The sequence below is a fragment of the Neodiprion lecontei genome, chromosome 2 (assembly GCF_021901455.1).
Source record: "Neodiprion lecontei isolate iyNeoLeco1 chromosome 2, iyNeoLeco1.1, whole genome shotgun sequence".
Lineage (NCBI taxonomy): Eukaryota > Metazoa > Arthropoda > Insecta > Hymenoptera > Diprionidae > Neodiprion > Neodiprion lecontei.
Window position 1 is genome coordinate 39831229 of NC_060261.1, and position 11944 is coordinate 39843172.

The window sequence follows — 11944 nt, forward strand, 5'->3', positions numbered from 1 at the left end:
GAGCAAAGAACAACTCCGCACGTTCTTTGAAGTTAATTGCTATAATTTGCTCGGGTACTACGTGAAGAGGCCGTAGAGGGGAACTCTGTGAAAGTTTCGAGGAAAATTCAGACACGGAAAATCAAGTCGTCCGCAGTAATCAGAGGGGTTGGTTGACAGGGTAAATGACCAGTTTAACAAGCTCGTAAACAGTTATAAATGTCTTTTTATTAACAGTACGATTAGTTGACGTTTGTTTTTTTTTTTTTTTTGTTTTTTTTTTTTGCTTCATTTTTCATATAATAATAAATTTACACTGCATGTAATCACCGTGCATATATGTGTATATATACATCGTAACATCTAGAATTTCTACAAACACATACTTATAATATTGTTATACAACATCATACACGAATCATCATCATTATATATATTATTATATGTATATAACTGTATTTCATGTAAGGACTATTAACATCAATCGATCAGTGAATTTGATATTAAACGTTAATTAATATTCATGTTTACAATTACATGGATATCTGATAATTAATGCGACAAAACTAGTACGTTGAGTCGAGTTTTTGTGATCGTTGTCAAGTTCGGAGAAAAATATAAAAATGATATAAAAACAAAAAACAATCGGGAAGAAATTAATTTGAACAATTCTCCTTACAATATATATTGATATTGTATATAAAGTCGAATCGATTACATCGAAATTCAAATAAATAGTTAGCAATAATCATAGAATATATATAAATCTACCTAAACATAGCGCGTCTGGTGTATATAATATATTTACAGGTTTCTCTTCGCATAACGTTTACCGACACTGGACACTCTTCAATTTACACAACCATAAGAATCCCATCCTCGTACTTTGAGTTTGATCGTTAGGCGCCCGTCACGCCATGGGAATTACCTGAAACAAAAATAAACCGCCCTGTTCTGATATAAATAAACAAAAAAAAGAAAACGAACTCACGATCAGGTTTTGGTCGTCAGAGGAATTTAGATCTACCCAAAGCAGTCACACTCGCACGATTTATCGGGGATAGAATAGGAAACGTCAAATTACCCACTCTGATGGCAAAACTGGGGCTGCATAAGGGTCGGCGTCGACGGAGTCATCGGCGTCATCGGGCTACCTGGACTCTCGCTTCCGACGCTGCTGCTCTGGTAGGTTCCTTGGAGGTAAGCGCCTTGTACTCCCTGGACTACGTTCACGCCTCCGTAGAGATCACCGGGGTGATGCTGAAGCGGCGGTGAGTGGTGCACTGTGATTGAAAAAAGTAAAGAAGATGTCAGAACTACAAATAGCCTGGAAATTCGCATCCGGCAAAAAGTTCCACAAGTCATCCTAAGCTTATAAAACGCGACTTCGTTTCAGGGTTATAGTATGAACAGTACTACCGAGTTATTCAAGACTTGGTGATTTTATCTGAACTGCAGTTACAGTGACAAAGTGACTCGAAATGCATCCGAACGACATCTGAACCTCGGACTACGTTAAAATCCAAAAGTCATGGAAGAAACAGTAAGCGGAAGAAGTTGATTCACTAACTTTGTGTTTTGACCTTTCCACTGCAGTGTTTCTTTTGCCGTGCCCTCGAGTTTTGGAACCAGACTTGCGTGACTCTTTTGCTGAGTCCCGTGACGTGAGCTATCCTCTCTAGGTCCTGACCGTCAGGATTACTGTCCAGCTGAAAGTTAGCCTGAAGTACGGAGAGCTGTTCCTCGGTGAAGGTGGTCCGCACTCTCTTGGCCTTGTTCGCTTTGCCGCCCTCCGAGTCCCCGTCTTCGGACGAGGAGGTGTTGTTGCCCTCGACTACGTCCAGGTAGTGCGCCTTGCAGAGCAGCCGCGCATCCAACAGCGCAAATTGTTCCCCGGTTGAAAGCTGCCGCGAACAAGCATCACATGCGAAACAGGCCAAGTGATAAACTCGCTCTCTTGCTCTACGCACCCAATCACCGGCCCCCACGCTTCGTCCGCACTTTGCACACTTTGCTCCAAATGCCCTGAAACATGAATTACAACGTGTTTATATGTGAGAATTAGGTAAGGATGAATGAAAATTGTTTGCAAAGATCTAATCGGTACTCTATTTTATCCTATAGTTTTGAGGAAATTATTCACGAATTGTCGTTTCTTACAAATGAAAATTGGAACATCGTCGCTCCGAGGGATCCTTGGCTCTCCGGCGATTGCCATTTGGTAGGTACAGCGTTATAAAAATCGACAATTATTTCTCTGCAGACGAGTTGAACGTCCGAGACTCCACCCCGTTTCACCCCGTTTCAATTTCTATTTCAATAGCAATATCGGAGGGTCGGTATAGGCATGGGTTGGAAGGAATATACCTGTGTAATAGTGAAAGAGCGGCATCTATAATAGGGCTGGCCTGTCTTGGTAGGAAATAGAATTCCCTCGGCTGGGTAAAGGCTCATGCAGCAGGATTTAATTCCCCCGTGAGTTATAATGCCCATTACCAAAAAACAAATGAATAAATTAGGGCGGGGTTGTTTGGTAGCCGGACCCGAGGCCCCCGGAGATTTATGGATACGCGCCAGCTCTGCATCGGCGTTCCGTACCTGTGTACCCAGTGCCCGGGTGTACGTGTGCCGTATCCAAACAGCCCGAAGTGAACACCTTTGCTCGCCGCATAGGTAAGCACACGGCTGCTGCAGGCGCCACTATTTATGTAAATTCACAAATACTCCCAAGATACAAGCCAGATTAAGAACGTTCGGTAGGGCAGCATGCTCGAAGGCTCCTAGGCGTGCCTTGCTCCCGAAATTAGCATAACCAATACCTCGAGCATTGGGGCTGATGCCAAGCCTTCGGCCGGGCCACCTTTCGTGACTGGGCGTCGGTATCATCGGTCTAATTATCACCGAGTCATAGTTTATCATTCAGTCATACGCGTCTCGGTACGGTACCTTTCCGTACAACTCATCGAGAGCCTTGATTTTCGTTGGTTTTCATTTTCGAACCACTCGCGCACCGCCGACTGCTTGTAGCGTAAAAACTTGCCTTTTCTCACTCGACGGACTATCCGAGAACCAGCGAGTGATGACTCATTACGTCAGTTGGTGAATTATTGTGGGTACCAAGGTAGGAAGCTAATTTACACGTCAGATTGATCAGGATTAGAAGCCCGGTGTACGACAAAACGCTTCACTTGACGCATTCGGTAACTCATGCGGACGTGCATGTTCTATGCATGACTCTTCTGTGCTTCGAGATTATCTTTATCGATGTCCATAACTCTTAGCGTTATCTTGTTTACACGATCTTCAGGACAATTTGTTTTGCATAACGACATCTCGTTCCGGCAACCTCAATCAAGCAAAGTACAGGTATCCGTGGATCACGTACGCGTCTCCCTTCTTTCGACGATATTTCGTATCGATATTAAATACAAAAGAAACAAAACGCTTTCGGTCAACTACGCTCAAAAATCAGCTCGAAAGTTGACTTTGTCTTGACTTTTACTATCTCTTGATGCTGTGCCCCAGAAAAGCAAACTTCCAGTTCAGCAGATGAGAATGAAAAATTTGGAAAAAAGATACCTTGTTAACCGCAAAGTGGATGCACACACTATACATACGGACATACATACATACATACATTGAGTGGAAGGATCATGGTCATAGCGATGTCTGCACATAACGTAGGCATGGTTATACGTATTATGCATGAATAGCTGTAGACGCTGTGCATTGTATGTATACGGCAGTGCCAGAAGTCTCAAGGTTCGAAACCCGCCCCCTGAGCACACGAGCGCAGTGCGAACACGGGCAAGTCACTGTCGACCGCAGTTACGAGGCAGATTCCTCGGTCGTTCGTATTATACCAAAGTCAGCTGACGCAGTACAAAGACAGAATTCATCCAGCACCACCTAGCTTTGGTTATATACCCCTTCCAATAAAAGCCTGGCGTACCGTGAGAGAGCAAGCTTACGTGGAAATGAGACTGATCACTTCTTCGTGCATTTTTTCCTCACGGACCGGAAGAAAGTGAACGAAAGAAACGTTTTCTTCGCAAACACGACTTCACACGTCACGAGAACTCGTTGAAGAGTCGCCTTGATCAATCAGATATGTCAGTAAATGATTTCTGAGTTCTTCGGTTCGACACTGCTGCAACTTTGTTTGGATCTCGCCACAAAAGTTGGCCATAAGAATAACTGCGGTTGATCAACGATAGTGGACGACACGACTTGGGCAATACCCTGCAGTTACGCCGTTCACAAATATGTATGTACCTTGGAATCGGCTTGACCCGTGAGAATTCTGAATGGACTCGTACGGATTCCTATCATGGCTGCATCTGGAATTTTATAACACAAGAATCCACGACGAAGAAACAGAAGTAACTCTTGCTTCGACCACGAATGGATATGTCAGGAATGCGTGACATTCGATCCGGGTATTAGAGAAAGAAATCCGGCTGCCCGATTACTTCTGAATCGCGATTTTCTCCCTCCCTCAAGACTTACCCTCCTTTCCAACGGTATGCAGAAGTGCCATTCGCCCTGACTCGGAGCTCGAGAGATTCGAATCTGACGTCGTGTATGAATTTGCGCTACATGCGATTCTGCAGTCATGCCCGAGGTCTCGTCGCGTGTACATCACTCCGTGCTGTCCGGTTTCACGCGTGGGGGGGAATCAGGGGAAGATGGGAAGTATATTGGGAGGCTCGCCAATATCGAGTGTAATTACCGCGCAACGGCACAACCTAGAAGAAGTCTTTATGGCCAGCCGGGAGTGTACTACATACATTAATCAATCCGAGGCCCTTGGCGATGACCACTTTGGATCTTCCTAAGATCGCGCGGTCCGTACAACGCAGCTCCTCTCCTATACTTGATGCATCACGCATACCAGTTTACACCTTGCCGTTATAGACCTGCAGGGTCCATTGCGTGCCACAGAACGGTCAGCTCGCCGTGGTCGTGAGAAGAAATCGTTGCGGAGGGTCCGGCTTTTCGACAGAAGTTACGAGCCTGATTTTCAGAATACGGAAGGGATGATTTGATCGGTACGTCCGAGCCCGAGCGCACGGAGTAAATTCCCGTTTTTATTCCATTCTGAACATTGTATTCGGTGAATGCTGTGTATGGTATAGGTACTGGTTAAAGGTGGCAACAGTGAAGTGTACGTGCACAGCAGCGTGTAAACTCTGAATTTTGACTGGTTACGCGGACCTTTTCATTCAGTAAAAGAAGACCAAAGGGGACCTGCAGCAGAGATGGGGTCGAGAGGTGAGGTGAGTTGAGTGGATCTGGAATGCCGTGTGCGAGAGGGTGGTGAGCACGTATAAGTTGTACCCATACCATCTGTATTTTGTTTCTGCCGCGTCACGTGCGCGACTTAATCCCACAGACAGGGCAAGTCACGTAGTAAAATCTTGCCGCGCGAGAATATCTCGATGTATAAATATATGCGGAGAGGATGCCCGCAACAGGGAGCCAGATATCGGTTATGGAAGTGTCACGTGTCGCGGTGCCTAAGCTCGACAAATGATCATGCGGCGGTTCACCGTTCGGATGCAAGAGGCTCCCGCATGGTAGCGGGCAACTGTCTTCTTAAGTCGATCTTAAGTCAATCCCGATGGCCAAGACTGCGGGGAGTAGCTTCTCAAGTTCGGGGGTTGAACACCACCAGCCTCTTAGGCATGGAGATTTAAGGGGGGAAAACAGTTCCTGAACTCACATGGCGTAGTCGTGCCTGCAGTAGAGCCGCATGCCTCGCAAAAAACAGGAGTGCTGATCGTGGAGAGGCCTGGCACAGGCGCAGCACCTGAGACAACGCGAGTGCCAAGTTCGCCCTCCCACGCAGAGGACCGTTCGCTCCCGGACCCGGTCGCCGCAGCCTCCGCACTCCATTAGCCTGTCCATGTCCATGTCCATCGCGTCATTGTCGCTATTGTTGTTGTTCGTGGTTGTCGTATTGTTGTTGTTGTTGTTGTTGGTGGTATTCTTCACGCTCAGACAGGACGTCGCGTCCGTTGATTCCGGGTCCGTTTCTATCTCCGTCTGAAACGATAAGACACATTGAGGAATCGGTGGTTACGGCTTGTTTCACGGACCGCGAAAAGTCTTTCTCGAGCATGGACAAGACGTTGGAAATGGGAGGATTATTATGAAGAAACTCTGATGTATATCGTTTTCGTGGCTGGAAGAGATTAGATCCTTGACTTAATTGTAGTACATGTATCGATACAGTGTGTTATGCAGGAGCGGCCGATAGCCTGTCCAAAGAAAACAATGGGGTACCTCGCCTGCGGTCACGTTGATCCAATTAATGTAATTGAATTAAAAACGTGTGAAAAAACGGGCTAAAAGTAGTATTAATAATAATGAAAAATCTTTCACAATTAGCTCCGCTCTCGGTCAGCATGGAGTATAGAAAACCAGTTTAAGCGGCGGCACCGGTGCTATCAAGAGGCTCAAATCTCAATTAATAATAGGAAATAAAATGGAGAAAACGAATATACGAAGAAGAAAACAAAAAACACAAGCATGAAAAAAATCAATGACCAAAAAGGTGATAAATGATCGTTAGCGTCTGAGTTACACGCATCTTATACATATGCTTGCGAGTTTCACGCGACTCTCAACACCGAGACTCGCGCGTTTCACCATCCGAAGCCCAAGATGTGATGCTCGTATTGAACAATAGATTCATAGGTGATAGTTAGACACAATGCATGTTACAAGGTCCAACATTTCGTTCAGGTATTAATTCTATCGCACTTCAGAACTAATGGACGAAATTTTTCATCCAGTAACGCGAAGTGGAAAAAATTGTGGATACCAAATGGTCGTCGATCTGGTGCCAATTCGTGTCAAAGAAATGGATTAGAGTTTGTGGTAATGATTGCGATAACTATGATAATTCGATATTTGACCGTGGAAATTGTTTGAAATAATCTTATTGACCGATGGGAAATTCTCATCATAATATTCTTCATAAAGTTGGACTCCCGAGCGTTGTAATGTAGATCGTGTTCTTTGATTAATTAATTGCTATATCGCATCGTGAGCATAGACGGCATTGTTCGTCTCTACGGGGAATCAATGAGTTAATTACCCAATTAAATCTCCTACCTTGAAGCCACGGTGATTTATAATCAACTTTTACGGTCCTATAACACCGGATACCCATACCTCCGTACAAACTTCTCATATTATACTTATATATGCGGTAAGTTATTCAGCCGCGGTTTGAGGTCCGCAAGATTTGCAACATCGTTCAGCATCGTGAAAAGTAAATTATTACCAGTTTATGACGTCTCGTTGATGTTGCGTTGTAGGCAGACATATTTTCATCCAGCGCGATTACCATTCTTCATTTTCCAGTAGCGGATTGAATCTCCCATTTCGTATTTATGGTTGTGAACGATACCGGAAGTCGCGAAATTCACACTGCCGAATAAAAGCTTTGCAGAACTTGCATGCAGGATAAGATGATGAATTGAGATTTTATCTTGTGTACAGATCAAAAGAGTACCGGTTTGGAAAGTATTCCGACTACATCGCCGTGTGATGCATGGATTGGAATTTCTTCAGATTCTTTGGATCGTTCTTCGATCCGAAATAATTTCCATTTCCGAGGCTTTTTCGATATGCACCTCTAGCAGCGTTTAGGAAACAGGCTTTACGTCCGCTGTGTGTAATTTTTGACGTTATAATTACTCACTCGCCTCATAAGGCAATAATAATATCCCTAATAGGACAACCAATTGATTTATGATCCGGAGGAGGCGTTGAACTCGGGTTGATTTATGCGCCCGGCATATCGTGCAGCCTTGTAGTCTTCCTTTCGTGGACGATCTCGCTGTGCACCTTCTTTCTCGATATTCGTCGATCCTGGGACGAAAGTTGAATCCATCCTGGGCGCATTCAACGAATGATTCAGGCTTTTGCGGCTTATACGTATTCCGTTCAGCGCCGCGACGCTAGTCTCGGCAACAAACTATTACGCGCCCATGCATAGAACGCCATAGATTCCGGGGCCCAATACCCGCAGCGTTTTTATGCCCTTTTTCAACTTTACGACCGCGGACAGCCGGGGAGTCCCAACCGAAAGGGTAATTTACTGCACCCTGGAATGCGACCTCATATTTGTGCCTTCCATGATTTCACCCCCTCCTCGTGTTTTTTGGACCATCCCCGCGGCACGCGTCTCTACGCGGTTTGTATTCGTGTTCGGAATGCAAACCGCCATTCGATTACGCGACGGTGGCTTTCGCGCAGAGAAGTTGGCAAAAAGTATGCTAATTTTTCACGCCCTTTCAACGTCCTGGTTCATAAGTTGGTACGAGCGAAAAACAAAATTTATGCTAATTCGACAGGTACGCACGTGTTGTTCGGAATGGAAATAAACCATACCGACGGTTTTCAATCCGTACAAACATATCTGTCAACACTATATTTAATCAAGTTGAAACATGAATTTCATCGTTTAGCACCTTCCAGAAAGTGGAGAAAAAATTCACGAACCGGTTAATAATTTTAACAGAAAAAGTTTTAAATTTGCCCGCATCTGGTATTAGCAACGGAGCAGACTCTTGGATGTGAGAATTATTGCGGCGAGATCTGTAGATGTGACGAGACGCGACGTTTTGCAATCAAGAATTATCATTCATCTCTACCAAACTCCGTTGACAACTGCCGACGATGATCAATGCGGCTGGGCAACGCAGATCGGGCTCATATATTATTGCTCGAAAGATGTATGGGTCTCATCGCGTGTATTTTACTCCGAATTGTACATACCGCAATATCAGAAGAGGCGCATTCGGCACCGTTACTTCACCATCAATAAATCCTGGTCAGGATTTACTTTTTTCAAAAATCTTCAACTGATTAAATTTTCTTTCCGACGTTAATTGAACGGCGTCAACGTCGTACTGTCGTATTGTTGATTTTTCGAACAGACGCTGATTTCACGTCAATGTTATTTGCATGACTAGCCAACTTCCCAGACAAAAATTCCACTCTAGATGACAATTGTTGTCGATTTTCGCTGTATCGAATTATCCGTGAAACGACGAGTATTCAAACAATTCGGAGGCAAGATATTCGACGATGTAAGATTCCTCGCAGACGAGTCTGAGGACAACGAGAATTCGGTGTACACTCATTAGAATTGAAAGTTGGTTTGTTAACTCAGTTTTTCCCAGAGGGCACGGTGGCGATAGCCTGACGAAGAAGGTCATCCGTATGGCGCGGCTGCGGAGGAGCGGTTCCGTGGTGTGAAAAAAGCAATCAGCAGGTAATAAATAAGAGTAATAGATGCGATAATTTATTTTGCTCATACGCGATGAACTGACAAAGTGAGAAATGTCGGGGTCAAGCGAGGCGCAGAGCGATCAGTGCAGAGCTATCTCGGGACTACCGTCGATCGAAACGCAGTGAAAACCAAAGAGACGATACGCGCCGCGGGAGTGGGTGAAAAATAATGAATGAAAGGCGTGGATGCCTCCCATTTTTAGTTTTTATTCTTATTACTTTTTTTTTTTCTCGCTCTTTTCGAAGACGGGCGAAGCCGCCCCGAGGATCCATCCATATTCCGGCTGCGGTGTGGTGATTGACTTCCTGGCGAACGCTGGTTACTGGAACAACGTTCCGTTACCTCGCCGTCCGTACACAAGTCCCAATCGTACCACGCACACCGATCAACGAGCTTCTTGTCAAGCCACCGCCTCTACGGTGTTTAAAAGACGAAATATGCCTTCGAATAAGGTTCGCTTTCCTTGATAAAGTGGCCGATTAATCTCGCCGGCAACGAGCCGTTGATGAGTTTCTGTCGTTCGAGAAAAGCCGCGTATCTTCCTCGTACTTGGGCCCTGCAGGGCTGAAAAAACTCTGTTACACGTTTAGCGGCTGAATTCCGTTTAGAATTTACGAGTCATATTGGAGCTGCCGTGATGTATTTATGCCCGCAAGGTTTGATGCTAATAGCTGTGCCGGAATGACGCTCGATTATACGACGCTGCACTGCAGCGTTGCACATGCAACTATTATCGCATGCGATAAATTAAATTCGCAATATATGTGTGTGACCTCTGTCTCGGCTGAGTTGCAGCTACCGCCATTTCTGGAAGGGTGCCTTTTATTGCATGTCTCATTAATCGATACCGATTATTATTTCAGTTGAAGACACCTGTGAAACTTGATGCGAATCTACAGCGAATACAACCGCGTACGTACCGTAAGTATAAGCGATGTTTTTTTTCTTTTTTTTTCTTTTTCAATTTCATTTTTCGTCTTCAATGAATATGAAACGTGCTTCTGCGATTTCAGAAATGTTACATCCATGTATTATGTATTCGAATTGATTCAAGCAACGGCGAGTTGCTTATAAATGTGCTTCCATTAATTCGGTACTTTCGTAATTGTAAATATTTTTAATAATATACTGATTCTGACTGCGATTCATCGAGTCTTGGTCAATAAAAACAAGAAATCAAGGCAGCACGCGTTAATTATAATATTGAATGGGATTTGCTGCCGTATTTAGCAAGCTTCGATTGTAATTTTACGTCTTGAATACGTAGCGACGGTTTCATTGAATTTCCGTCGATAGAAACGAATTAAATATACCTTTACCATAATTAAGGAGATGCGCGATTGCTGAATTTCTCATTTCTCAATTATTCAAATTCGACAAAGTATTTCTCAATACTTTGAAAATTTCCGGGAACGATGAACGAAGTTGCGCATTTAGTGAAACTAATGAAAAATCGCTTAAAAATCACTGCGTAATTTTGGATCCGCTTTTGACTGAATTTTTCATTCTATCAATGGTCAGAAATCCACTTTCAACGTGAATTGTCCGATTGCATTTTAGCACAGATCATTTCACCGAGAAATTCGATAATCTTGCGCCAATTTCGATCGTGAGCTGATCAACCTTCCGGGACAATCGATGTGTCTGTAAACCGCATCCGAATGACCTCACAGAATAAAAACTTTCAACCAAAGAGAAATTCGTCAAGTCGAAGGACAGTCAATGATTCGGAACCTTCGCGTTGCGCTCGAGGTAATTCTCGATGAAAAATATCAGCACTCCACCATCGTGCTGTCGAATTAACAAATCAATTAACCGAACTTACCTTCATCGTGAAATCCAACAATTTCCGTCCGACTGGTTCGGAGCAAGGTGACGAATAGAAAGGTCGAAATGGCGCGTGCAGTCTCGGCCAGATAAGTTTCTCCTAAAACCAGGCTCACGTAGCCGAATCAACGCTTCGTCACAAACCAAATTTCATACAACACTCGTATATCACGCTGCGTTCATGCCCGATACATATTGACAATAATCGAACACGTGTTCAGTCCTCCTTCGCATCACGTAACGTCATCATCTCGTTTCGCCCGCGCGCGTTTCGCTTCCGTAAAAGTCGCACGTACTTTCCGCGTGAATCAGCGCGATTCTCTCAAGGCTGCGCGATTCTGGATGCCGTGAAGCCGTCCGTTCATCCTCGAAGATGCGCGGACGCGAAGAAGATGGCCCTCGGTACCGGAAGACGGCCGTTTCGCTCGGCTTTCCGACGCTGCTCTGAGCGAGGCTCGGCTAAGACTGCTATTCCGGATTATTCCCCGGCCGTATCCTCGTCCCCCACTACGAGCATCGACTCCTGGACCCAACCCGGGCGAGATGCAGGTCCACCATAGGGAACGCTGCGGTGCTCTCGCCCCCGGGGGAAGGCGGGGGACGGGATTGAAAAGGGAAAATCGGGCTCTTTGACGCCCCGCCTCCTTGACCGCCTCCGTTCTCCGGGCACCCGGAGGCAGTCCTCTTCCGAGCTGTAAGCTCCCGTTCACACACGCCGTTCGTTACAACGACGCCCCTCGTCCCGGCGCTTAAGTTTTGTCTTTCCGGCCCGCAGCCGTCACCCCAAGAATTTCTTTTCGCCACCGGAAGGAGTCCCGGTTTTTTACA

General features: G+C 45.2%; 1 protein-coding gene across 6 annotated transcripts; it reads right to left on the reverse strand.

The window, feature by feature from the left end:
- Positions 1–247: 247 nt before the first annotated feature.
- LOC107224813 (LIM/homeobox protein Awh-like) lies at positions 248–11593 on the reverse strand. Of its 6 annotated transcripts, none has more exons than XM_046731679.1 (5): positions 11115–11593; positions 5705–6027; positions 1550–2004; positions 1068–1262; positions 248–928 (listed from the first exon to the last, which is right to left on the reverse strand). In XM_046731679.1, the coding sequence occupies exons 1-5, from the start codon at positions 11118–11120 to the stop codon at positions 879–881; spliced, it is 1029 nt and encodes a 342-aa protein (XP_046587635.1). In that variant the 5' UTR covers positions 11121–11593; the 3' UTR covers positions 248–878. The 6 variants fall into 6 exon arrangements, with proteins under 6 accessions (XP_046587635.1, XP_046587636.1, XP_046587634.1 ...); XM_046731680.1 differs by having other exon boundaries at positions 248–933; XM_046731678.1 differs by having other exon boundaries at positions 248–933; positions 1064–1262.
- Between the last annotated feature and the right edge of the window lie 351 nt (positions 11594–11944).

What these genes read in the sequence shown, in the direction of transcription:
- LOC107224813 (XM_046731678.1), bottom strand. An exon ending in TGCAGGCACGACTACGCCAT is followed by an intron (nt 2,005 to 5,704) that starts GTGAGTTCAGGA and finishes TTCATGTTTCAG; the next exon opens with GGCATTTGGAGCAAAGTGTG. An exon ending in TGGAAAGGTCAAAACACAAA is followed by an intron (nt 1,263 to 1,549) that starts GTTAGTGAATCA and finishes TTTCAATCACAG; the next exon opens with TGCACCACTCACCGCCGCTT.